The sequence below is a fragment of a genome, unplaced genomic scaffold, assembly GCF_019419815.1.
Source record: "Pyrus x bretschneideri cultivar Hongxiangsu unplaced genomic scaffold, Pyrus_bretschneideri_v1 Contig2, whole genome shotgun sequence".
Lineage (NCBI taxonomy): Eukaryota > Viridiplantae > Streptophyta > Magnoliopsida > Rosales > Rosaceae > Pyrus > Pyrus x bretschneideri.
This window is the reverse complement of record NW_025999501.1, coordinates 7,667,107-7,692,395: the sequence shown is the minus strand read 5'-3', so window position 1 is coordinate 7,692,395 and position 25,289 is coordinate 7,667,107. Positions and strand designations below refer to the sequence as shown.

Genomic DNA, 25,289 nt, shown 5'->3' with positions numbered 1-25,289 from the left:
GGTGCCCTCCAGATTTTAGCTGCTGAGTTTATATCGACAAGAATCTGTGGCGAATCTTAGTATTGATGGATATTTTGAGGGTATGATTCTTACCCACATTACTGTACCTTACTTATGCTCTGACATCGCGCGTGAAATGGGTTCGCTCCCACTCGTGGCGCACTCTGGTATTTTAGACACTTTTGGATTCAAATTCATTCACTTTTTATACACTATTACATTTTATGGCTTCGTCACCTTCCAGGTGTCGGCCAGCACAGCTCGATTCAGGGTCCAAGTGGACTTTCTGGGTCGGGGTGTGTCATCACATCCCGGGCCGGGCCCTATCACATCTCGGGCACGACTCCACCGTAGCACGATATTGTCCGCATTGAGTCCTGACCACGTCCTCACGGTTTTGGTTTTGGGAACTCACACGAGAACTTCCAATGGGTTACCCATCCTGGGATTGCTCTCATGCGAACTCGCTTAACTTCGGAGTTCTTACGGAACCCAAAGCCAGCGAGCTCCCAAAAGGCCTCGTGCTAGGTAGAGATGGAAATATACATATAAGGCTTACAGGATCGACCCCCTAGACGATGTGGGATGTTACAATACAAACAACCAACGAAACTTCAATACACACACCATCCAAAAGTAAAGTGTATATGTTCTTAAAAAATTTGTTTTATTATTTTGACGTTGAATTTTAAATTTCTATCGTTGACTTTATTTTATTGTTAGATTTGAAAAAAAATATATGAACAATTAGATCAAAATCTAAAAATTGCAAAGCATAAAAGGATTTTAACCTAGACCGTTGATCATCAATGGCCCAAAAATCGAACGGCTCGTAGTTTCTTAAAATGTTACCATTTTGTAGCTAGGACCCTACCAGTTGAGAGACCCATCTGTCGGCCACTTCAATAAATCATTCGCCTGTTGCTTCTGAAAAAATGAAAAAAAAAAAAAAAAAAAAGGTAGGGCCCCCAAAATCTTGGGTCAACCAAATATGGAAATACAAACCCAAATTTGGGTTTAGCTTCAATCAAAATCCAAACTTTTTAGGTTTAAGTTCAACCATTAGATATCATTTTTACTACATTTTAGTGGTTTTCCTCTTCACATATAACTGAGAGGTCTTTAGGTTTGATTCTCGCCAAAAGCGATTTTAAACCATATTATTGCTAGCCCACTATAAGGCCTAACTCAATCCCCCACCTTTTTAGTGTAGAAAATATTTTTTGTTCAAAAAAAATCAAAAAAGTCCCCCAATTAGATTGCATTTCTATTTTGTTTAAACTCAAATATTTAGGTTTGTGTCTTACCCTACAGTTGGTCTTAAATAAATCCTCAAAGATATCAAAGGTGTCCCCATTGACGATACTCTAAAAGAAGATGGACAAAGCTCGAATACCCATGTTGGAATGACACGCAATGATCTCTAGATCCCTTAATACCTTAGTTCTAGTACTTATAAGGGTAGTGCCACAAAGTCGGACTTGCAATGATCACAATCAAATTTCAAACACCAACCGTCCACAAGTACCCACGCACTTGACCTAGTGTCTATAGGATCTATAGGAACACTCAAAAATATAGATAGTTATGAGTTCAGAATGATTATTTACTCGACAATCTGACCTAATTTCTAGATAGATACATAAATCATTAGGAACAGGTGCTTTTGTGGCCCTTCCTAATTCCTGCTAGCACCATATAACTTCGTAATGCTAGTGAACCCTATAAAAATTACAACAGCACTAGCTCCATTTTTGTGATCTTAAAAATAAGCAAGACAAAAACAAAATTGAAAACAAAGACAAAACATATGCACAAATGTTGTATCACTGAAATACAAAATGGACATTCTCCAATCATCTAAAGGCTTCTTACATGTATACAGGGGACGGAACCAATGAGCATATCATCTGGGACCGGACAACTCATTCGGAGAAATATGAGAAGTCGAGTCTATGATCCAATTAGTACATGGATGATGAATAGGGTTGAAATCTTGGCGGAACACTTCCATTTTGTGCCACTCCTCCCATCTTTTAGCCAAACAATCGCCTTCTAGCATTCGGACAACCTTTGACATCTTGGGTCGTTCCCCTTGGGTGCCTTGTGTGCACAGTATAGCTACTTGGATGAGCTGCTCCACTTGATCGTCAACATAATTTCCATTTAGATCAGCATCAACAAGTGTTTCCAACCTCCGATCTTTCAGTAGTCTTTTGACCTAATTATTTTAGTTAAAATAAAAAGGAAAAAGTCAGATAGTTCTACAATTTGAAACAAAAGGTGTAGGCACCTAGGAGAGTGAATGTGTTGTAATGTTCAAAATTTGAAGGCCTGCAATATCTCTAGAAAATCAAACTACTTACAAAAATGCATCATCATTCAAGTATCAATATGATGCAAACATATGACAAAGATGCAAAAAAGAATAGAAAGAAGCAAGAGGCCATGATACCGAGAATAAAGAGAGAATAAGGAAATTAGGATTGATACAAAACACATGCCAAATTCTTCAAGAAATCACAGCAAGGCCAATACATTGGCAAAAGAAGCAACAACAATACTAACAACAATTGCCAAGGAAATGTAATAATTGATCTTTGACAATTTAAACCTTAGATTGTTATAAATAAAGATAAATAAATCTTCACAGCTTAATCGTAACTCTAACTAATAAAAGCTAATTAAACCTTAGAAATGTTCCATATACAATGATTAAGAATGTCATATGAGATTAGCAGTTTGAAATAAAGTGATTAAGTATGGAGACCCATTATTTTTGGCTTAAATAAATAGCAACAAAGAAGGTAACTTAAAATTGAAGAAAAATACATCGGTACTGATACTCCAAAAAAGATTGGTCGGGTGTATAAATTCATTTTATCAATGTAATCCAAACAATATTTTAAGGGTAAATTACATTTTACCACCTCAGGTTTAAGGTTTATTACAACCTCGTTAACATCTTCAAAAAATTTCTCTTTCATATCTTACGTACTATTTCATTGATTGAGATGTTTACCGAGATCTGAAATCACGATGGATGCCGTTACGGACATTGTACGAGTTTGGGGTTAAGGTTTTGGTTGGTAAAAGTCTGTCAAGAATGAAAGTGAGATTTGGATTCGAAAATGTAAGGATTTTTTTCCAAATGTTCCTTCGATCTTGTAGTTCTAATTTGAAATTCGTTCTCTGTCTGAACTGTGAGTTTTGAAAATTAATAGCATTTTCGTTTTGGAAACAACAATCTCATTGGGTTGGAGAGGGGGAGTTGGAGAAGGTTAATGGTGGCTGGTTCCTGGAGAGAAAAAGGGTTGGGCAACGACGGAGAATCGCGGGCCGGGGGGAAATGAAGAATGCGGGGGCGGGGTGAGAGCAGGAAAGGGATGAACACCACCAATTTTTTTTATCTTTTCTATTTTTTTAGTTTTTAATTATAAAAAAAATTAATTAATTTTCTATTTATTAATCTTTTTTATTTGTTTTTATTCCAGGTGGATCATAGTTGGCATCCATGTCAACAAAAATGTTGACGTCACATTTGCCATGTCATCCTTTAACAGTCAAGCTGACGGTTTGACTAACAGATGTATGAAATTGCTAAAATTGATAAGTAAATGTATGAGATTGAAATGTTTTAAAGATGTAGTATGATGTTGCAATTACATTCAAACCTGAGGGTGTAAAATGTAATTTACCTATTTTTTAATTTCATGAAAACAAAAAGATTCATCAACGCAGAACCAATTTAGAAGAGTACCTGTTAAACATGATGCCACACTTCTATTAGCCATATAAGGATATACAAGCAGCCTTTCTGTTGGTGTCATGCAAAAACCACGCAGACGAAGCAGATTGCGGTGGACAGCCATGCTAATCATTTCAACCTCTGTTTGAAAGTGTAGCTTCGCAACTTGGGTTATCTCCCCTTTACGTCTTTTTACAGCAACCAGAGTTCCATCAGCTAAGCGTCCCTTATAAACCTTACCAAATCCACCACTACCAAGAATATTTTTGTTACTAAAGTTATCCGTTGCAACTTGTAGTTCGCGCAAAGAAAACCTTTTGAGCTGTCCTAAAAGAACTTCTGGATCCTCCTCAGTTGCAAAGACAGTAGATTAGTGAAACCTGCATCCCATACTACAACACCACCTTTATCAAGCTATATTACTCCTATAGTTCACTAACCAGGTACATCAAAGAAATGATCCTGTGGTTTTCTCGGTCGCCAATAAGCAAGTGCACTTGCAGGTGCAGCAATCGGTAAAGCAGCACCAACAGCAACCCCTCCAGCAATAGCCCCAGTAGCAGTGTTACCTAATATTATTTGCGCAACATGAACCAGAACTAAATTAAAAATCCTTAAAGTCAGAAGTTATATGATGAACTCTCTATCACATGTCATTGTTTTCATCCATTTCTTCAAACACACAGAAATAGTACAACAAAAAATTAGGAGAAGGTGAGTCTAGGATCCAAGTACTTGGATGATGAATAGTGTTGAAATCTTGGCGGATCACCTCCTCTTTTTGCCACTCCTCCCATCTTACAGGTAAACCTTCGCCTTTGCCTTCAAGCATTCGGACAACCTCTGACATCTTGGGCCGTTCCCCTGGGGAGCCTTGTGTGCACAGTAGAGCTACTTGGATCAGCTGCTTCACTTGATCGTCAATATAATTTCCATTTAGATCCGCATCAATAAGTCTTTCCAACCTCCGATCTTTCAGTAGTCGTTTGACCTAATTTTTTTAGGAAAAATAAAACAGAAAATGTCGGGTGGCTCTACAATTTGAAACAAAAGGTGCAGGAACCTAGGAGAAAAAAATGTGTTGTAATGTTCAAAATTTGAAGGCCTGCAGTTTTCTACAGAAAATCAAACTGCTTACAAAAATGTTTCGTCATTCAAATATTGATATCATGCAAAGAGAAGACAAAGATGCAATAGAGAGAATGGGAAAAAACGAGAGGCCAAGATAGCGAGAATAAGGAGATGATGAGGAAATTAGGATCGACACAAAACATATGCCAAATTCTTCAAGAAATCACATAGTGCCAATACATTGGCAAAAGAAGCAACAACAATAGTAACAATTACTAAGGAAATGCAATAATTAATCTCTGACAGTTTAAACCTTAGATTGTTATTAATAAAGATAAACAAATCTTCACAGCTAATCATAACTCTAACGAATAAAAGCTAATTAAACCAAACTTATTTTCAAAAAGCTAATTACTAAGGAAATGCAAATGTTGTTGGGAAATAATCTTGCATATAACAATAAACTAGCTACATACACAAACAGAAAGACGTAAATGCATACCCAATCAACTAACATGAAATCATCATCACTCGCAACCTGAGGATTGAAAGCCCTCTGCCTAGTGATGAGTTCAAGAAGCAGGACTCCGTATCCATAAACATCAGTTTTCTCGGAAGACACTCCAGTTGAAAAGTGCTCCGGTGCCATATGACCAATTGTGCCACATACATGTGTGGTAACATATGTATCCTTGTTGTCCAGGAGTTTAGCCAACCCAAAATCTCCAACAACAGCTTCGAATTCCTCATCCAACAATATGTTTGCAGCTTTCACATCACGGTGAATAATTTTTGGATCACAGTGATCATGTAAATAAGCAAGACCTCTTGCAGATCCCAATGCAATGCGTTGTCTTATTGGCCAATCAAGTGCAGGTTGTCCTTCTGGACGATCTACAATAATATATCCACATACTTAGGAGAATTTCAAATTACAAGTAACAGGTAATGTGGTCTAACACATATCATACCATCCGTCCTACCCAAAAAAGGATCTTCTTGTCATCCTTTTCAAATTAAACAGAAATAAAATCAGCATCGAGAAGGTAACTTAAAATTGAAGGAAAAAAAAAAACATTAAAAAAAATCAGTGTTGATACTCCAAGCCAAATTGGTTAGGTTTTTAAATTCATTATATCAATGTGATCGGAAAAAATTTTAACGTCGTGAAAACAAAAAGATTCATCAACGCAGCAAACAATTTAGATGAGTGCCTCTTAAACAAGATGCCAAACTTCCATTAGCCATATAAGGATATACAAGCAGCCTTTCTGTTGATGTCATGCAAAAACCATGCAGACAAAGCAGATTGCGGTGGTGGACACCCATGCTAATCATTTCAACTTCTGTTTGGAACTGTAGTTCCCCGTCTTGGGTTCTCTCCTCTGTAAGTCTTTTTACAGCAACCAGAGTTCCATCAACTAAGCATCCTTTATAAACCTTACCAAATCCACCTCTACCAATAATATTTTTGTTGCTAAAGGTATCCGTCGCAACTTGTAGCTCGCGCACAGAAAACCTTTTGAGCTGTCGTAAATGAACTTGTCGATCCTCCTGAGCTGCAAAGACAGTAGATGAGTGAAACCTGCATCCCATACAACAACTACAACACCAACTTGATCAAGCTATATTACCCTCTCCCCCCTCTTACTGAGATGAAAGTGTATCCCCTGTCAGATTGTTATTTTTGTCCCTAAAGGTAAAGAAAAAGAGTAAAGTTGCTTCAACAAACCTGGTGCGAGTAAAAAGTGAAAAAGATCCATTAACTGGAATATCCCCTGTCAGATTGTTATTTGAAAGATCCCTGCATTCCATGGCAAAACTATATGTTATTTGCATTCTCTGATGGCAGAGAAATTAGTAACTTTTCACTCTCTCCTCCCTCTTACTGAGATGAAAGTGTATGAAACTCACGGGACTTGCAATGATTGGATGTTCCCTTCTTGTGAATCTTGAAACTCACGGGACTTCCAATGGAACAATTAAAAACAGCAGATTAGCATATCGAATAATAAAGAAAGACGATAGATTTTATCTAACAAAAGGATGGGGGTTCATACAGGAAACGCAGTTTTGCAAGCTTGCCAAGTAAAGATCCAAGCTCACCAAGTCTGACAAACCCCCAAGCTCTTCGGGAATGTTTCCAGTCATTCATTCATTCATTAGTTCATTCCGGTTCCCACAACCAAACACTCCCAAATTCAATAACACACAGAGATATACCTTCGACAATGGCAGCAAGCTTGTGGAGGTGAAAGAAGCCAAACAGCAGAATCAGCCAAACAGCAGAATCTGCGTTGACCGGATTCCAGAAAATTCGGTGGCTGTTTGATTAAATTGCAGATTCCTGAAATTGTTATGCAACTCCTCACTCAAAGTGAGATTTCTGATTTTTTTTTTCCACAATTTGATATGAAAAAACAAAATTACACTCAATTTTTATCAAATTGTTATGGTTTATTGTTTATTAAATTGAGATTATTTTTGTTATCTGTTCCTTATTTAATGAATATTTTTAATGAAATAATCAAAATGATTGATAGTTAAGAAACTCATGAATCACTTCTAGCAATTTCAAATCTTAGGAACTAAAATGAGGAGTTATATCAATTTCAAAGATTATTTTAACTAATTTCAAGAAAAGTAAAAACTAAAATTTAAAAATTAAAAATAAAATAATTATCAAGCAACTTTTAATTAATAACTCATCTAGTTGACCAATGATTGCAAAGAGTCGAAGTCTAATTCTGATCAGAAATAATAGGTCATGGCATGAGCTATAATACAAACTAAGACATAAGCATGATATAGCCAATAATGAAGCTATTGTAGTTCTAAAGAAAAAAAAAATGGCTTCGAGAATTTTGAACTTTTTTGGGTAATAATGTTCACAAAAAAAATATTTTACAAAAAATCAAGTTAAATTAACTAAAAGAATTAGTGTGCCAGTACGTTCCTAATTTTATAATTTTATAAATTTTAAAAAATTAATTTAACGAAAATACTCTAAATGTAAGATTAGTGAGACATACAAAATATCCTTTTTAACGTATCCTTGAAGTATTCGACGGTACAAACACATAGATGCAAACATAACTAAATTCAAAATTACAACGAAGATTTTACAAATTTCGAAACCTGAATTCACGTTATGAAAGTTATTTTTCTGTTTTTCTTTTGTGGCTTTATTACGTGAGCCAATGGGGTCCACGCCCCCTTCCTCCACCTCTCCCCCTTGTCTCCCTACCTCTCCGGACTCTCTCTCACCTTTTCTTCAAATCTCCCTCACACTATTCTGTGGCTGCCACCTCATCCTACCTCATTCTCTCTCATCACTCGATCTCACCCGCACCTCTCTCTTCCTTCTTCCTCAGCAAGCTCCGAGAGGGTGCAACGGCATCGCCACACACCACCTTCCGGGCGAACTCCACCGTAGCCATCAGTGAATATCATGACTCTCATCCGCCCTTTTCATTACTTTCCTCCCTCGTCTCTCCCTATCTCTGCAAGTACAAAGAGTACTTCACCACCACGACCACCACTATTCATGGCAAAACCTCTATTGTGCACAACTAAGGTATGCCTCGAGACCCTCAAATCCTTTTTATTTGGAAGCCTTTATAACGTTTTCAACCTTAAACTGATTTGCACGGAAGTTTCTATCCCTTTTTTTTCCTCTGAAAACTGATTTGCGTCGAACCTGGTTGAATTTTTGTCTTCCACGTTTGTTCTTTTACATTTTATCTCCTTTTTTTCTAATAAAATTTTCTAAAAAATGAAATATAATTTTCTGACAAATTTACCATTAGGGTTTTTATATGTATTTTTTCTGTTAGATCTGGGAAGCCTTAAGACATCAAACTTTTCTGGCTTGTTAAACCCTAAATTTCAAAAATCTAAAATATTTGTCAGGTCTCTGCTTCATCACCATGCTCTCTCGTCTTCTACCCAAACCCTCACATTTCTCTCGCCTAACCCTAATCTCCCCAAAGTTCCATCCCTTTCCCCAACCCCAAAATCCTCTTTTCGCTACTTTCACTCCAAGGTTCTTCTCCAGTGACGATGGTAAGGGTCCCTCCCAATCAGATGTTTGGAGGCTTTCTCACGAAACCGATGGAAAATTTGACCCTTTATTCGGCGAGAGCTCCGGGGACATTTCCGGGATTGCAGAAGTTGAGTCCAGCGAGGCCGATTCCAACTGGTTGAAGGGGAAAGGAGGCGAGGAGTGCAAGCTGTGGAGCTTGGGAGAGGAGGAGAAGAGTGACGTGTTCGATATCGGAGAGGGTTTACAGACTGTTACTGCCATTGACAGTGAGACAAGTAGAGAGGAGATTGAGAAGGCTGAACAGGCTAAGAGGCTTGGGAAAGAGGAGCGGGAGCTTACTGCTGTTCTCAAAGGCTAGTTCTTTTTCCTAAATTCTGGATAACATTGATATGCTTAAGAGTAGGAAGGTGTATAGCTTAGTGGAACAACTTGTACTGTGCTAAATCCTTTTGGGTTGATTTGGGCACTGACCAATTGTATGTTTCGTTGTTGGGAGGTCTGCAAGTTCATTAAAATATTGGTGTGTCTATTGTTGTGCTTTTGATTTTGGGAACTACACTACTTATTGATTAGTGGGAGGAGGATTTAAAATGATCAGGTATCTTGTTAGGTTTAGCTGCAAGCACTCTACATGGGATAAGATTATTTCTTCGGCTTTCTCGAACTTTTATACTTTGTTTTGAATGCAGTTGCTGATTCATTTATCAGCTAGGTGACTCTTTAGGTGTTATACTGATTCAGTATAGTAACTGCAGGTCCAAATCGTGCCTTTGGTGACCTTATTGCTGCATCTGGAATCGCGGATGAAATGCTTGACACTTTGATTGCATTGAAGGATTTTCAAGGGATAAAGGGATTGCCCCCTCTTTCAGAGATTGAAGACATTCGTTATGAGAAAAATACCAGAAAATCCTCGAGAGCTGAAATAGAGCGCCAGAAACAGGAGGAAGTTGCCAAAGCAAGAGTGAGAACAGTAGACGACAAGGGGAGAGCATATGGAAGAGGAAGAAGGAAATGTAGTGTAGCACGTGTCTGGATTCATCCTGGTAATGGTAAATTCACAATTAATGATAAACGATTTGACGCCTATTTTCCAATGCTTGATCATCGTGCTGCTCTCCTCCGACCTTTCTCTGAGACAAAAACGTTGGGCCTTTGGGACATCGCTTGTACTGTTCAAGGAGGCGGCACCACAGGTAAGCCTAAGTTTGTTGCTACGCACTTTATTTTGATTTATGTGTTGACTTTTTTCCTTGACATCGACTTGTTTGAGATCCAATTCAACTGCTGTTTCCCTCCGTTATCCTTGAACTTGCAATTCTATAGCTTTATATGCCAGAAAACCACTAATTTGCCTCGCTACTTACTACCTGCACTGCCAAGCTCTCATGGAAAACAAATTTCTGTCCAGTTCCATATGTTACTAAAGCTTTTCTTCCCCTGCTCTCATGAAGTCAAATGAATGCGAGTGTCCTTTTCTTCCTAGGCTGCTAAGGTGAATTAATTGTGGTTAGATTTTCATTTCACTTCAAATAATTAAACTGAAACAGAGCAGAGGAAAAGAGAAGAAAATCGGAGCCAATATCTCGACAGAATTAAATACGAATTGATTGTAATTTCTAAAGATTGTTTCGTGCTTTTTGATGCTGGCTCTTCTTCCTAATAGTAGTTGAGTACAAAAATATTCTCTGTGCAAACTGTTACTCTCAATACTAACTCCTTTTTAAAGAACAATGTTTAATATGTTCGGTATGTTAATTCTTTGCATAAACGTTTTTGTTTGTGTTAAATATGGAAAATTAAAAAGGTGTTTTTTTCCAGGTCAAGTTCGAGCAATTCAATTAGGAATGAGCAGAGCCTTGCAAAATTGGGAACCGGACTTGCGTCCTGCTCTCAAAGAATGTAAATATTTCTCTTCCCCTTTGTCCGCTGGTTATTTCTGGCTTATAAGGGGAAACAGATCTTAACCTGGCAATATCTATCTGCCCCTTCCTTGCTAACCCAGCAACTTGTTTGTGTTTCCAGCTGGTTTCTTGACAAGGGACTCGCGTGTGGTGGAAAGGAAAAAACCCGGAAAAGCAAAAGCAAGGAAGAGCTTCCAGTGGGTCAAGCGTTGATCAAGTACTCCGAGCTTGGCTTTCTGCGCAGTTTTGTTTGGAACTTAAAAGTATGGTTTACTGCAATAACTTATTGAGATCCACTCGTATGGCATTTCAAGTGTAGCTTGTGATAGACGATGAGTGGTAGAAGAATTTTGTAGATTTTGTGGTGTGAGAAAACATCCGGAGCTATTCGATTTGTTTCTGATCCTTCCTTGCTTCCAGTCGACATTTTGTACTAGACTTTGACTGGATTTATTTGCAAACTTAGGTAATATTTGAGTTGTCTTATGAAGTGAGCCGTTGTTTTCTTTGCAGCCAAAGCATCGTTGAGACACAGAGTTGAATTTCAGAGAGTTCGTTTAAAATTGAGACGGCTTCTGAAATAAGAGGACTACGGAAGGCAACGATACAAGTTCATTGTTCACGTAAAGTTCGATTCTGAAAGACAGTGAGACATCAATTCTGAAATACAAGACATGCTTCCACATCAATTATTGAATTTTTCAACAACACTTGTGAATCTGTGACTAAATTTGTGATGTTCCACAAGTGAGAATCATTTTTTGTCGAAAACTCAAGTGAGGCAGTTTCTATCTCACAGGAATGAGCATGAATTTTCATGCCCAAGTAACTCATTCCGCGAACAAAACGGGTCCTCGTTGTGATGGCTCCGTGGGAAGCAAGTTTCTTGAGTAGTCGCAGCAGCAGCCACATGCTTCGGCCTTGGGAGGAACTGGAAACTGGCTCCAAAGAAGCAATAATGCAAAATTTGGTATATCTACACCATTCATCACCTTAAAGGGCTCACAACCCAACCTGTGATCGGACTTTGCTTAACAACTCTGCAACCGTTCAAGCACTGCGTATGTAATCCAATCCGGTGTCAACCCTTGCTGCTTAAGTTTCGCATATAGATCCACTGCCTCAGCAGTCCTCCCACACCTCTCAAGACAATCAAGCAAGATGTTGTATGTCACTATATTCGGATAGCAGCCTTGAGCAAGCATGTTGTCGAACAGCCTGCATGCCACTTCAACCCTACCCGTCTTGCCAAAGCACTCGATCAGAGTGCTGTAGGTGACGACATCAGGGCTAAAACCCTTCTCTTGCATCTCCTTAAACCTCATGTGGGCTTCATCCACATCACCATTTTTCCCAAGGCAATTGATCAACGAATTGTAAGAGATAATATCCAGTTTACAATCACTATTCTCGAGATGTTCGAATATCGTCACAGCCTCATGAACCTTCCCAGCTCTACCAAAGCTCGAAATCATAATGTTGTAGGTAAATATGTCCGGTTCGGGCCCATCAAGTTTCATCTTTTCGTACAGTTCATGAAGATGGGGTATCTGCTTCAACTTTCCAAGAGCTGCCAAAACCGTGTTGCACATGATAGTATCAGTAGTTATCCCTTTCTCAAGAATGTTACTTAGCATGTCAATCGCCTCTGCAGTTTTACCTGCACTGCATAAACTCCCCAACATTGAAGTATATGCATCCCGATCCCCCATGTCATGGAAGCTCCACATGTTGCAGAACAACCTGTGAGCTTCCCCGGCATGACCCAATTTACTCAATGTCCTCACAAGATATGCATATATCGACTTCGTCATGTACTTCGTCGACATCCCCACCACCTCATCGAACCTGCCCTTCTGCAACCAAAAGATTCAAAACCACACTGTACGTAAATTCATTAGGCCGGCAATTGTTCTGTACCATTTTCGAGAACACAATGATGGCCTTGTCAACCATCTTGCTCCGAGCAAGAGCCTGAATCATAGTATTATAAAGCATCATATTCGGAGCGCAACCCTTGTTCACCATCTCCTGAAACAACCCGAGACACTCATCGCCCTTACCCAATTTCCCAACCACTCTGATCATAATCGTGTACGTAAACTCATCCGGCTCGCAATGCTTCTTCTTCATATCATCAAACACCTTGCGTGCATCCTCAACCTGCCAAATTTCTGCTGCAAATCAGAAAATCAGAAACCCGCTAAAACCCACATCGAATTCGAACATGTGAGCGCAACCACAATGTCACATTGCATTCAATTCAATCAAAATTCAAACCTTTTCGTCATTCGCCAACGCATCCAGCAGCATGTTGTAGGCAAAAATGTCGAGCTTGTTACCCCGCCGACGCATGTCGATGTAAGTATCGAGAGCTTTGCCGGAATCGCGAGAGCGCAGGAAGGCCTGAAGCAAGCACTTGTAAGTGTAGCTGTTCATGTTGGGATTCCATTTCTTCACCAACCCAATACAAGTTTCCAAGTCTTCGGTGCTGCCGAACAGGCCGATGAGGATGTTGACGGTGGAGATTACAAACACCATGTTAGTATTATTACTTTCACTCTTGATCTTGTATGTTGTTATGGGGTTACAAACATCTCTCTCTATATATAAACATTTTGATCCAACACAACTGTACATGCATGAAGAAAAACTTCTCCCTAAGACTAAATTTCACAACATTTATCTTTATCTTAGGTCTACCGTAAATTCTATGAGTTACCCAATTCTTTCTGATCATAAACACCAAAGAAAAAGCCCAAATTAAATAACTCATAAAAAAATATAACGTGTTCATTTGAAATAAAGGCGACGAGAAGCCCAATTTATGTGTCATGAAAAAAAAAAAAAAAAAAACCCACACATCCCTTAAAATTAAAATCCTTCCATTTTTGTGCGCGAAATGAAGGAGGAGAAGTTTTGTTCTTGTTGTTAGGTTGCTTTTTGGAGGGTGCAGAACCCCCTGTACACCAAAACAGCTAAGAAAAGAAATAATATTTGCCAAAACAAATCCTGGTATATGTAATTTGGATCAAATTAATCCTTTCAAAATTTTATTTCGACAATTGCCAACGGCGAATAGCTCGGAACCCAGCAGGAGGCATCCTCTCAAAAGCAAGAGCTACGGGTGTTTCCTGGACGATGAGGAGTATAGCAGATAGCATGTTAGTAACAAAATTAAATAATTTACATGAAAATTTCCTATATTTTTGTATCAGACAACGAGGAGAAAACGAAGGAAAGGAGAAACAACTTTTGAATGGACAAAAATACGAACCGGTGTATCAGCTTGATAACGGAACTCTCCTCCAACATATTTGGATGGTGGCTCCTCATAGCAAGGCACACTCGGTAGGCCAGAGAGAAGAGGTTCTGCAATGGATACAATCTCCTGATGATCAACCCCAGATGCTTAGAGAGTTCTCCAATCTCTGCCCGCACTTTTTTGAGCTGTATAAAAATTAAGTGAACTGAAATAAGAACGACGGAACAATTACAAAAATTGACAACAAATCGCCATGTATGAATACCCAAACTACAAATCATCTCAGTACCAAAGTAGTACTTAAAAGTCTTTTTTTTGAGCGAACAACAAAAAAGAGAGAGAGAGAGAGAGAGAGAGTGGTTGTTGAAATAAAACAGTAAAAAGAGATGTAGGACTGGTTTGGTATTGCTGTGCTTTGAAAAAAAAAATTGTTTCTACTGTGCTGTGAGAATAAGCAGCTGTGAAATAAAGCAACAAAGTGTTTAGTAAAATTTTTTGTAAAAGTGCTTTTGAAAAAAAAAAAAAAAAAGAACAGTATGATAATGCTTGGTAAACTTTTATGTAAAATAACAATGACTATGTGAAATGACCAAAAGGGGTATAATACTATATGTGCTATTAATTTAATTTTCCCAACAAATAAAGATGAATTACTAAATATACTTTATTTTTAAAAGAAAAATATTTATAAACTTTATCTTAAATATTAATTAGTATGACAAACTATTTCAATTGAAATATATTAGACTAAATAGCTAGGATTCATTAGTACAATATTGTTAATTGTACTTGAAAGTAATCTAATTAGATGCATTCATCAAACTTGTCACTATTCTATTTCTTAATGTCTTAATCTCATGTGAAAGTAGTCTCATGTGATCCTTCAACTAGATTTGAAAAAAAAAAAATATGAACAATTAGATCAAAATCTAAAGATTGCAATGCATAAAAGGATTTTAATCTTGACCGTTGATCACCAATGGCCCAAAAATTGAACAACTCATAGTTCCTTAAACTATTACCGTTTTGCAGCTGGGACCCTGCTAGGTGAGGGATCCATCTGCCGGCCACTTCAATAAACCATTCGCCCATTGCTTTTAAGAAAAAAAAGGTAGGGCCCCCAAAATTTTGGATCAGCCAAATACAAACCCAAATTTGGGTTTAGCTTGGGTCAAAAGCCAAACTTTTTAGGTTTAAGTCCAACCATTAGATATTACCTAGTACTAGAGTTTAATGATATTCAACTTCACATATAAGAAAGGTCTTTAGGTTCGATTTTCACTAAAGGCAAATTTGAACCATATTATTGTTAGCCTGTTGTAAGGCTTAACCCAATCTAGATAATATTTTTTTGTTCAAAAAAAAACAAAAATGTCCCACAATTAGATTGCATTTTTATTTTGTTTAAACTCAATATTTAGGTTTGGATCTTACCCTACAGTTGGTCTTTAACAAATTCTCAAAGATAGTAGAGGGATCTCCATTGGCGATACTCTGAAAAGGATAGACAGAGCTTGAATTCCTGTGTTGGAATGACACAAAGTGCTCTCTTGATCCCCTAATGCCTTAGTTCAAGTACTTGTAAGGGTAATGCCACAAAGTCCCACTTGCAATGATCACAATGAAATTTCTAACACTATCCGTCCACAAGCAGCCACGCACTTGACCTGGTGTCCTTATCGTATCTATGGGATCTATAGGAACACTCAAAAATATAGATAGTTATAAGTTCACAATGATTATTTACTCGATAATTTGGACTAATTTCTGGATAGATACATAAATCATCTGGAATGGGTGCTTTTATGGCCCTTCCTAATTCCTGCTAGCACCATATAACTTCGTAATGCCAGTTAACCCTATAAAAATTACAACAACACCAGCTCCATTTTTGTGATCTTAAAAATAAGCGAGACAAAAACAAAATCGAAAACAAAGACAAAACATATGCACAAATGTGGTATCACTGAAATACAAAATGGACCTTCTCCAGTCCTCTGAAGGCTTCTTACATGTATACAGGGGGGCGGAACCAACGAGCATATCATCTGGGACCGGACAACTCATCCGGAGGAATATGAGAAGTTGAGTCTATGATCCAATTAGTACTTGGATGATGAATAGGGTTGAAATCTTGGCGGAACACCTCCTCTTTTTGCCACTCCTCCCATCTTTCAGCCAAACCATCGCCTTCCAGCATCCGGACAACCTCTGACATCTTGGGTCGTTCCCCTGGGGTGCCTTGTGTGCACAGCAGAGCTACTTGGATGAGCTGCTCCACTTCATCGTCAACATAATTTCCATTTAGATCAGCATCAACAAGTGTTTCCAACCTCCGATCTTTCAGTAGTCCTTTGACCTATTATTTTAGTTAAAATAAAAAGGAAAAAGTCAGATAGTTCTACCATTTGAAACAAAAGGTGAGGGCACCTAGGAGAGTGAAAATGTGTTGTAATGTTCAAGATTTTAAGGGCCGCAGTATCCCCAGAAAATCAAATTGCTTACAAAAATGCAATGTCATTCAAATATCGATGTGATGCAAACATATGACAAAGATGCAAACAGAGAATAGAAAGAAGAAAGAGGCCAAGATAGCGAGAATAAAGAGATAATGAGGAAATTAGGATCGATACAAAACACATGCCAAATTCTTCAAGAAATCACAGCAAGGCCAATACATTGGCAAAAGAAGCAACAACAATTACCAAGGAAATGTAATAATTAATCTCTGACAATTTAAACCTTAGATTGCTATAAATAAATCTTCACAGCTTAATTGTAACTCTAACTAATAAAAGCTAATTAAACTAAAGTTATTTTCTAAAAGTTAAGTATTATTTCTTTTCTTTTATCCATGATTCTAACTGTTTTCAATATTCGAGCCAAAAATGACTAAGTGATTTTTACATTAATTGAACAGGAACTTGGCAGCTCTATGATGAGTAATAGGTTTTTAAAGTATCTTTGCAAAGAACCAAATAAAATGATTGCAGAAATGTTCCATACACAATGATTAAGAAAGTCATATGAGATTAGCGGTGTGAAATAAAGTGATTAGGTGTCGAGACCCATTATTTTTAGCTTAAATAAATAGCAACATTGGTATGGAGAGATACACCTAATCTACAGTATATTATATAACATTTCTTTAACAATGAGTATTGAAACATAATTTTCAAGATTTGGATTTAGGGACACAATAGATTGAAGCAAAAATATCGTTGAATTATATAAAATATGAAAGAAATTATGGAAGATTTAGAACAATAAAATATAATCAGAAGGTGGACCTCATGCAAATGTTGTTGGAAAATAATCTTGCATATAACAATAAATTAGCTACAAACAGAAACAGAAAGACGTAAAAGCATACCCAATCAAGTAACATGACATCATCATCATTCGCAAGCCGAGCAAGATCAAAAGCCCTCTGCCCAGTGATGAGTTCAAGAAGCATGACCCCGTATCCAAAAACATCAGTTTTCTCGGAAGATTTTCCAGTTGAAAGGTACTCTGGTGCTATATGACCAATTGTGCCACGTACAGCTGTGGTAACATGTGTATCCTTGTAGTCCATGAGTTTAGCTAACCCAAAGTCTCCAACAACTGCTTCGAATTCGTCATCCAACAATATGTTTGCTGCTTTCACATCACGGTGAATAATTTTTGGATCACAGTGATCATGTAAATAAGCAAGGCCTCTTGCAGATCCCAATGCAATGCGTTGTCTTATTGGCCAATCAAGTGCAGGTTGTCCTTCTGGACGATCTACAATAATTTATCAACATAATTATAAGAGTAGAATTTTAAATTACAAGCAACAGGTAATGTGGTTTAACACATATCATGCCACCCGTCCCACCCAAAAAAGAGTCATCTAGTTATCCATTAAATAAAATCAACATCAACCAAATTGGTCGGGTGTATAAATTCACTTTATCAATGTAATCCAAACAATTTTTAATTTCATGAAAACAAAAAGATTCATCAACGCAGCAAACTATTTAGATGAGTACCTCTTAAACATGATGCCACACTTCCATTAGACATATAAGGATATACAAGCAGCCTTTCTGTTGGTGTCATGCAAAAACCACGCAGACGAAGCAGATTGCGGTGGACAGCCATGCTAATCATTTCAACCTCTGTTTGAAACTGTAGCTCCCCACCTTGGGTTCTCTCCTCTTTAAGTCTTTTTACAGCAACCAGAGTTCCATCAGTTAAGCGTCCTTTATAAACCTTACCAAATCCACCTCTACCAAGAATATTTTTGTTACTAAAGGTATCCGTTGCAACTTGTAGTTCACGCAAAGAAAACCTTTTGAGCTGTCCTAAATGAACTTCTGGATCCTCCTCAGCTGCAAAGACAGTAGATTAGTGAAACCTGCATCCCATACTACAACACCACCTTTATCAAGCTATATTATTCCTATAGTTCACTAACCAGGTACATCAAAGAAATTATCCTGTGGTTTTCTTCGTCGCCAATAAGCAAGTGCAATTGCAGGTGCAGCAAATAGCAAAGCGGCACCAGCAGCAACCCCTCCAGCAATAGCCCCAGTAGCAGTGGCACCTAGTATGAATCACCAGAGTTTAAATTATTTGCACAACATGAACCAGAACTAAATGAAAAATCCTTAAAGTCAGAAGTTATATGATGAACTCTCCATCACATGTCATTGTTTTTATCCATTTCTTCAAACTTGCAGAAATAGTACAACACAAAATTAGGAGCATCCTCTCGGATCCTCAATCCCTTGCTTTCGTAACTAGCATCTTCTTAGCATCTTTACAGCAGTGATTCCAACTTCATATGTCATTGTTTTAATTCATCTCTTCAAACTCACAGAAATAGTGCAATACAAATTAGGAGTATCCTCTTGGACCCTCAATCCCTTCCCTTCCTAACTAGCATCTTCTCTTAGAGCAGTAATTCCAAAAATAATGTTATATTATGTAAAAAGAAATTAACAGAAAAACACCAGAAACACTTTTAACTATCACTGGAATCAATATCACAAGGGTCTGAAACAAAATAGAGCCAGCTTTCAAAACAAATTTGAGTTAATATCACAACAGTATAAGTTGTATAAACCTGGAGAACTTGGTGGGTTCGGAGAAACAGGAGGAGGTGGAGAGGGTGGAAGTGGTTTCAGAGGATTATTGGCAAAACTGCAAAATAAAGAATAGAAGTCAGTACATCATTTAGGTCGTTTGCTAGGACGGCCACCGCATGAAAAAGGTAAAGAAAAAGAATAAAGAGACTTCAACAAACCTGATGGGAGTAAAAAGTGAAAAAGATCCATTGACTGGAATATCCCCTGTCAGATTGTTATTTGAAAGATCCCTGCATTTGATGGAAAACTACGTGTTATTTGCAAATTCTCTGATGGCAGAGAAATTAGTAACTTTTCTCTCTCTGTCTCTCCCCCCTCTTATTGAGATGAAAGTATACGAAACTCACAGGACTTGCAATGATTGGATGTTAGTCAAAGTCACGGGAATAGGCCCTGACAAGGTGTTGTTGTTGAGACGCCTATTTCATGGAACAGAAAGCGTTAAATCATAAATAATCACAATGACAGCAGATATTATATTTCCAACACATAATTATTCAAATAATAAGGGAAACAATTAATAAAATGTGAAAGTAGTGTTGCTATAATTCATTTTCATTTTACCATTTTTCTTGTCGCCATATAAACACCAGAAGAGTATGTGAGTGTTAAGTGTGCATAAAGTACAATGGAATTACGGACACAAATAGACAAAGAGAGCAATGAGCTAGGAAACTTTCAAAACGTCCCACTAGATATGAACTCTGGTTACAGAATTCCTTTCTATTTCCCCTAAAATATATTACTGCAAATATTCCACTTAAGGCCCTTCACTACTTAGGACTCACTCCTAGATAAAGTCAAAAAATTTCCTAAAACACACATTCTAGCTCAGCACCTTACATAATACGGACCTCATAATTGTTACTGCTTGAACTACAAAGGAATAATTCTCAAAATTTCTGGAAATTCTAGATATGCTCTTTGTAACATACGCTCAGTATTCATCTAAATAAATAAATCTCTCTAAAATTTTACATGAAGTTTTAGGGAAGCAAGTTTACTCAGGGTAACCCTAAGAAGATGTTACAAGGGTGGCTCAAAAATTAGAAGGAAAACAATGATACTCTCCAATTATATCTTAATGTTAAGCTTCCATTTGCAATATAAATGAGTGCAATCAGATATATACACAGACTGGAATAGTGTTAATCATAATAAAATAGAAGCTTCAAAGTCTCACTTGATACTAAAACTTCATGCACATGATTACTGGCACAATTAATCTCTTTCGGGGCAGTCTTAACTATTTAGAGACTTCAGAAACACGACAATTGAAAAATACTTAACAAATCAATGAAAGGGGCTTTTCAAGGCTCAAGCTATTATATGCCATGGCAACCTGGGATTTCACAATCATCACATTAAAAGCTATAGGAACTTATATTTTTCTTCCTTTCCATTTTTGTGTTTTTCTTTTTAGGGTAGGGGATCTACAAAAGAGGAGAAAAGAAAAGAAAGAATTGGTATAACAGAAAGGGTATGCTACAAACATAGAAGTCTCATATTGGATCTTTAGAATTTTTAATCTGGTGATCATAGCTTAATGCATCTTTGCATTAGAATTCCAAATTCAAATGACCAAGGGAGCTAGTCTCCCTTCTTGTGAATCTTGAAACCAGGGATCATATTATAATTATATGCATCCGGCATAAGGAATATTTGCCTTCAAGGTTCCAGTTACGTGATTTCCCATATTTTCTTGTCTTGTGCATATTGTTTTATCACTTGTTTTATATTGTGATCCTTCTTCAAATTTGTTAAAACTCAAGCTATATGCCTTAACCACATATTGGGAGATTATAGTCAACCTAAGTAATATTTTGGGTTCAACTGAAATGCTATCGTGGACCTTAAGGAAGAAAGTCACTCCAACAGAACAATTAAAAACAGTAGATTAGCTTATCAATTAAAAAAAAGCAAGACAAGATATAGTTTATCTAACAAAAGGATGGGGGTTCATACAGGAAACGTAGTTTTGCAAGGTTGCCAAGTGTCGCTGGAATGGTACCATGTAACTTGTTCAAGTAAAGATCCAAACTGACCAAGTCTGCCAAACCCCCAAGCTCTTCGGGAATGGTTCCAGTTATGTTATTACTGTAAAGTTCCCTGTCAAGAAAGGGTGTTTCGATAATGTCAAATGCAGTAGTGAATTCATTCGTCGTGTATCGATACCAATTTCAATTCAAATGCATACTGATGGAACAGTTGGATAGAACACAAATAAAAAAGCAGAGCGAAAAACACACTTACAAGTACTGCAACTTGGAAAGCACACCAAGCTGTGTAACCAATTGACCAGAGAGATTGGCATTGCCAAGATCACTGGGTGGAGCAAAAAAGGTTAGAAATTTCTTGTAACACGATTTTCGCTATTACAAGTGAATTGAACTGAATTGAATTGAATTGAATTGAATTGAACTGAATTGAACTGAATTGAAAAGGAGGGGTTTGTTGGGTTTGCTTACACTCGAGTAACGCTGTTTTCGCTATTACAAGTGACATGAAACCAGGTGCAGGGATTGACGAGAGTCGGATCCCAACTCTGCAGAACATTGTTTGGATCAGCTAGATTGGTCTTCAACGCGTTCAATGCGTCACCTGTCAAATCCAATCATTCATTCATTCATTAGTTCATGCCAATTCCCGCAACCAAACACACCCAAATTCAAAAACACACAGAAACAGACATACCTTCTACGTTGGCAGCGAGCTTATGGAGGTGAAAGAAGCCAAACAGCAGAATCAGCCAAACAGAAACAGAGGTGGAGGACGTCATCGCTGTTGGGTTCATTGGAGCTCAGCTCATACACGAATCCCTAATTCCAACTCTAATAATTGGGGCAGCAGCAGGCGTTGACCGATCAAAATCTGGAGCATCTCCACGTTGACCGGATTCCAGAAAATTCGGTGGCTCTTGCTTTTGCCTGTTGACTAAATTGTAAATTGCGTTTGGAAAAGCATGCCGCTGCCTCTTAGAGAGTGAAAGAGATTGAAATCTCAGAGAGCTTACTAGTTTTGGAGAAGAAAGGAAGAAAAGTAAAAGGTTGGGGAAGAAGACGGGAGGAGCTGCAGATGGAGGGCTCTCAATAAGTCAAAGTCGCTGTCCACCACGTTGGAAATTTCCTTTCTTCCTTTGTTTATATTTTTGTTTTTCTTCATTTTAATTTACTAAATTGTTGTTGTCATTGTTTATGATATGGCTGCAACTCAGACGGGTTGAAAGGTCAAACGCAACCTTAGCTCAACATTCACAATTCAAGTTCGGATTCGTGTTGAGTTTCATTTATGTTCATATGAATTCGGATTTAATTAGGTTGGGTTCGAATTATCCAACTTTTTTTAATTTAAAGTTTAATCCTTTAACAACTTATTTTGCAATAATTTAAAAAAAAAATTAAGCAAAGTAGCATCAAAGCTAGTTACGTTCATTATCATAGTTCAATCAAAACTTGAATTCAGTTCCACAAATTGCTATCTACTTAAAAGTTAAACCAAATACGCAAATTTAACCTTGCAAAGTTATGAATTAAAAATACAAGAAAATATCAAAGCTTGTACAGGAAGAAAAAAAAAATGACAACAACAACAACACTTCATACCAAGTATAAACAAACACCGAACTCAAGTCTTTTGTCCAAATTCAATTTGCATTTGCATTAAATAAGAAAAATAGTTAGTTGTAGGTCATATATTCACAACTATCATTATAATCATTTAAAACAAAGTACATGCGGACCTACAAATGGCCAAATAGAATCAAGTTAAGTGCTACATGGAACCTCCTTACCAAAAGCTTCAGCACTATCAACTATACCTATAAAGGATATTGTATTAAACATTATAAAGGTTGTTGATTGGTGGACATGAGTGTAATATGTGCATTAGTTCATTTGGGTTATGATCGAGTTAGAGACTAGAGTGGGTTATAAATCGGGTTGGGCATCGGCATGCAAAGAATTAACCCAACCCAACCCAATAAATAACCGGATTGAAATTGGATTGCATTCGGGCGGCTTATAACTAAGAAAAGACTCGTTTCTTTAGGTTTAAATTCGGGTTAGATATGAACGAGTTCGGGTTGGCCTAATACAAATTGCACCCCTACTTTCGGATGAAAATTGTTCTTCAACCACGATTTAACCCCACGCCCTTCTTTACCTAAAAAGAAGAGACTCGGCTACACGCACAAAAATTTCTTCACCTTAAGTGGATTGTTTCTTTTATGAAGTATAAAAATTGTTGGGAAAAACATATAAATATTTGTTTAGGTATTTAATGGTTAAGATTCTATCACATCATCAATTAACAGAAAAGTTAATGGCTAAGTTAACGGAAGTGCTATCAAAGTGTCAAAAAAATCAAACTTTATGTATGAAAATGAGACAAAAAAAAGTAAGTGAAGTACACTGATTTTGGTAAACTTTGAGGGTTGTAAAGTGGAAATTGCTTACAAAATTAATTATTGTTAAATTACACATGTTAATTTCATCAATTGAATATTAATAATATGTCCTTGCTATTTTATTTGGAATCCAATTTGATGTCCTTAACATTGCTCGTGATGCTATCCACACACCTAATTTTTACCTCTGATTCTCACGCATCCTCTTAATTTTTGGTCATCAGATTGAATAAATTAAAGAAGATCGATGATACAAAATTAACACAAATACATAAAAAAGTAAATATGATTGTGTGACTAGCACTGCCTTCTGTATAAAACACTCGGTTGCCCGTTGAATGACTCTATGATCACACCTAAGCCTAATGAAGCTTTTGTATTCATTGTTATTTGGCATTCTTGCCACATAGGTTGAAATGGTTTTTTAGGTTACAAATTACACAAAATGAAAACTAAAAGAAAGTAAAATTCAAATTCTAGTTCATATCTTCATGTATTCATCATCATCCATCAACTACTCTATTTCCAATATATAAATACGAACATAAATGGTCACCAAACAAGCCTTTAGCAATGATGATGCGGCGTCTCCAACTTGATTGAACGTACCATTTGAATAATTTCATTTAGTACTTATTTGAAGAAGATATTCTCTTAGCCACTTAGTTGATTCTAAAATTACAAATCTATGTAGCACGCAAGTTGAGTAACTAAAAGTTAATGACATTCTTCAATGGCTTGAATGCTGATGCAAGCGTGCCAATTTGCTACCAAGCTCAGTCGGACGAATAATTTAAATGTGGTAATGTGGTAAAATGCGTTGCTGACTCCTGAATTGAGCAGTTTCGATCGAGGAATGAACATTCTCAGCCTTGAGTTCAAGAACCTAAAAATAAAGTTATCCAGATCACTGTGAAGTTTTAGATCTGCTGCACAAGTTTTGGCAACCTCAACTATATTGGTTAAAATATAGGCCCACAAACCAGTATCAAACTATATGGACAAAGAAACTCAAAGGAGATGAGTGTCTTCATCATAAAAAAGATTCGGCTGTTTGTATGTCAAACTCTAAATGTAACATGAGAGTAGCCAATCATAGAACACTTCACTTTGTCGAGAAGGCTAATGAAGTGATCTCTTTCGATAAGAATCAAAGACACTTTGGTGTTTGAGACTTGAAATAACGAGCATGTCATAGATTCATAGAGAATCCCTGTCTATCCAGTCGTTCGAATCTCTTAAGGAAAACTGACTCTACAAATTCAGTCCCCTCAAATCAGTTGTTCGCCTTCAATAGTTGCTTATGGAAAACCGCATCTATTTAGTTAGTCTTCGTCCATTAGTTGCCAACCTAGACCCGTCTATCCAGTTGAAATTTGGGTTGACGATTAGTGAAGTAGTTAGTTTTCACAATAGGGTGTAAAAGGGTTTTGTATAGAGCGTTGATTTATGTGTCGAGTTGAAGGCCCTCTCTACGTTGTCAATCTTCTTGTATTTATAGGACAAGCTACTTGATACCTAAGACTGTCGAGTTGCAGAGTATTAATAGTATTGCAATTCCTCAACATTATCTGAAAAAAACACTTTGGAATTAGCTCCACAAAACCTTCTTCCACTAAAACTCTATCACTGCCAAATCTCGCTCTTTTCAACTTGAACTAGAACTCTGAACCAAAACTTGTAAGTTGTAACATGATCAATTCGTATCTCATCCAATGTCAATCCTTACGACTG

At 37.2% G+C, this 25,289-nt stretch overlaps 4 protein-coding genes across 5 annotated transcripts; 1 reads left to right on the top strand and 3 right to left on the bottom strand.

Annotated features, from left to right (window-relative positions):
* Nucleotides 1-1,881: 1,881 nt before the first annotated feature.
* On the bottom strand, nucleotides 1,882-21,987 carry LOC103952593 (BRASSINOSTEROID INSENSITIVE 1-associated receptor kinase 1). 2 transcript variants are annotated; one of them, XM_048583252.1, is made up of 11 exons: nucleotides 21,845-21,956; nucleotides 21,619-21,751; nucleotides 21,404-21,475; nucleotides 21,116-21,259; nucleotides 19,498-19,569; nucleotides 19,309-19,380; nucleotides 19,129-19,205; nucleotides 18,478-18,606; nucleotides 18,050-18,391; nucleotides 17,407-17,801; nucleotides 1,882-2,221 (listed from the first exon to the last, which is right to left on the bottom strand). In XM_048583252.1, the coding sequence occupies exons 1-11, from the start codon at nucleotides 21,942-21,944 to the stop codon at nucleotides 1,907-1,909; spliced, it is 1,851 nt and encodes a 616-aa protein (XP_048439209.1). In that variant the 5' UTR covers nucleotides 21,945-21,956; the 3' UTR covers nucleotides 1,882-1,906. The 2 variants fall into 2 exon arrangements, with proteins under 2 accessions (XP_048439209.1, XP_009362500.1); XM_009364225.3 differs by lacking the exon at nucleotides 1,882-2,221 and adding an exon at nucleotides 15,749-16,392 and having other exon boundaries at nucleotides 21,845-21,987.
* On the bottom strand, nucleotides 3,550-7,105 carry LOC103952612 (BRASSINOSTEROID INSENSITIVE 1-associated receptor kinase 1-like). The gene is made up of 10 exons (XM_048582997.1): nucleotides 6,880-7,105; nucleotides 6,734-6,786; nucleotides 6,552-6,623; nucleotides 6,034-6,469; nucleotides 5,322-5,713; nucleotides 4,484-4,739; nucleotides 4,189-4,317; nucleotides 4,122-4,128; nucleotides 3,745-4,068; nucleotides 3,550-3,580 (listed from the first exon to the last, which is right to left on the bottom strand). Exons 4-10 carry the CDS (start codon nucleotides 6,413-6,415, stop codon nucleotides 3,550-3,552), a joined length of 1,521 nt encoding a protein of 506 aa, XP_048438954.1. The 5' UTR covers nucleotides 6,416-6,469; nucleotides 6,552-6,623; nucleotides 6,734-6,786; nucleotides 6,880-7,105.
* Nucleotides 8,491-11,254, top strand: LOC125476760 (30S ribosomal protein S9, mitochondrial-like). The gene is made up of 4 exons (XM_048583270.1): nucleotides 8,491-9,217; nucleotides 9,620-10,060; nucleotides 10,686-10,766; nucleotides 10,890-11,254. The coding sequence occupies exons 1-4, from the start codon at nucleotides 8,749-8,751 to the stop codon at nucleotides 10,979-10,981; spliced, it is 1,083 nt and encodes a 360-aa protein (XP_048439227.1). The 5' UTR covers nucleotides 8,491-8,748; the 3' UTR covers nucleotides 10,982-11,254.
* LOC125468188 (pentatricopeptide repeat-containing protein At1g51965, mitochondrial-like) lies at nucleotides 11,363-13,309 on the bottom strand. Its single transcript, XM_048582895.1, is given in 4 exon segments — nucleotides 11,363-11,805; nucleotides 11,807-12,613; nucleotides 12,615-12,931; nucleotides 13,049-13,309. Coding segments are annotated over 4 exon segments (1,434 nt in total). The 3' UTR covers nucleotides 11,363-11,756.
* Nucleotides 21,988-25,289: the final 3,302 nt, after the last annotated feature.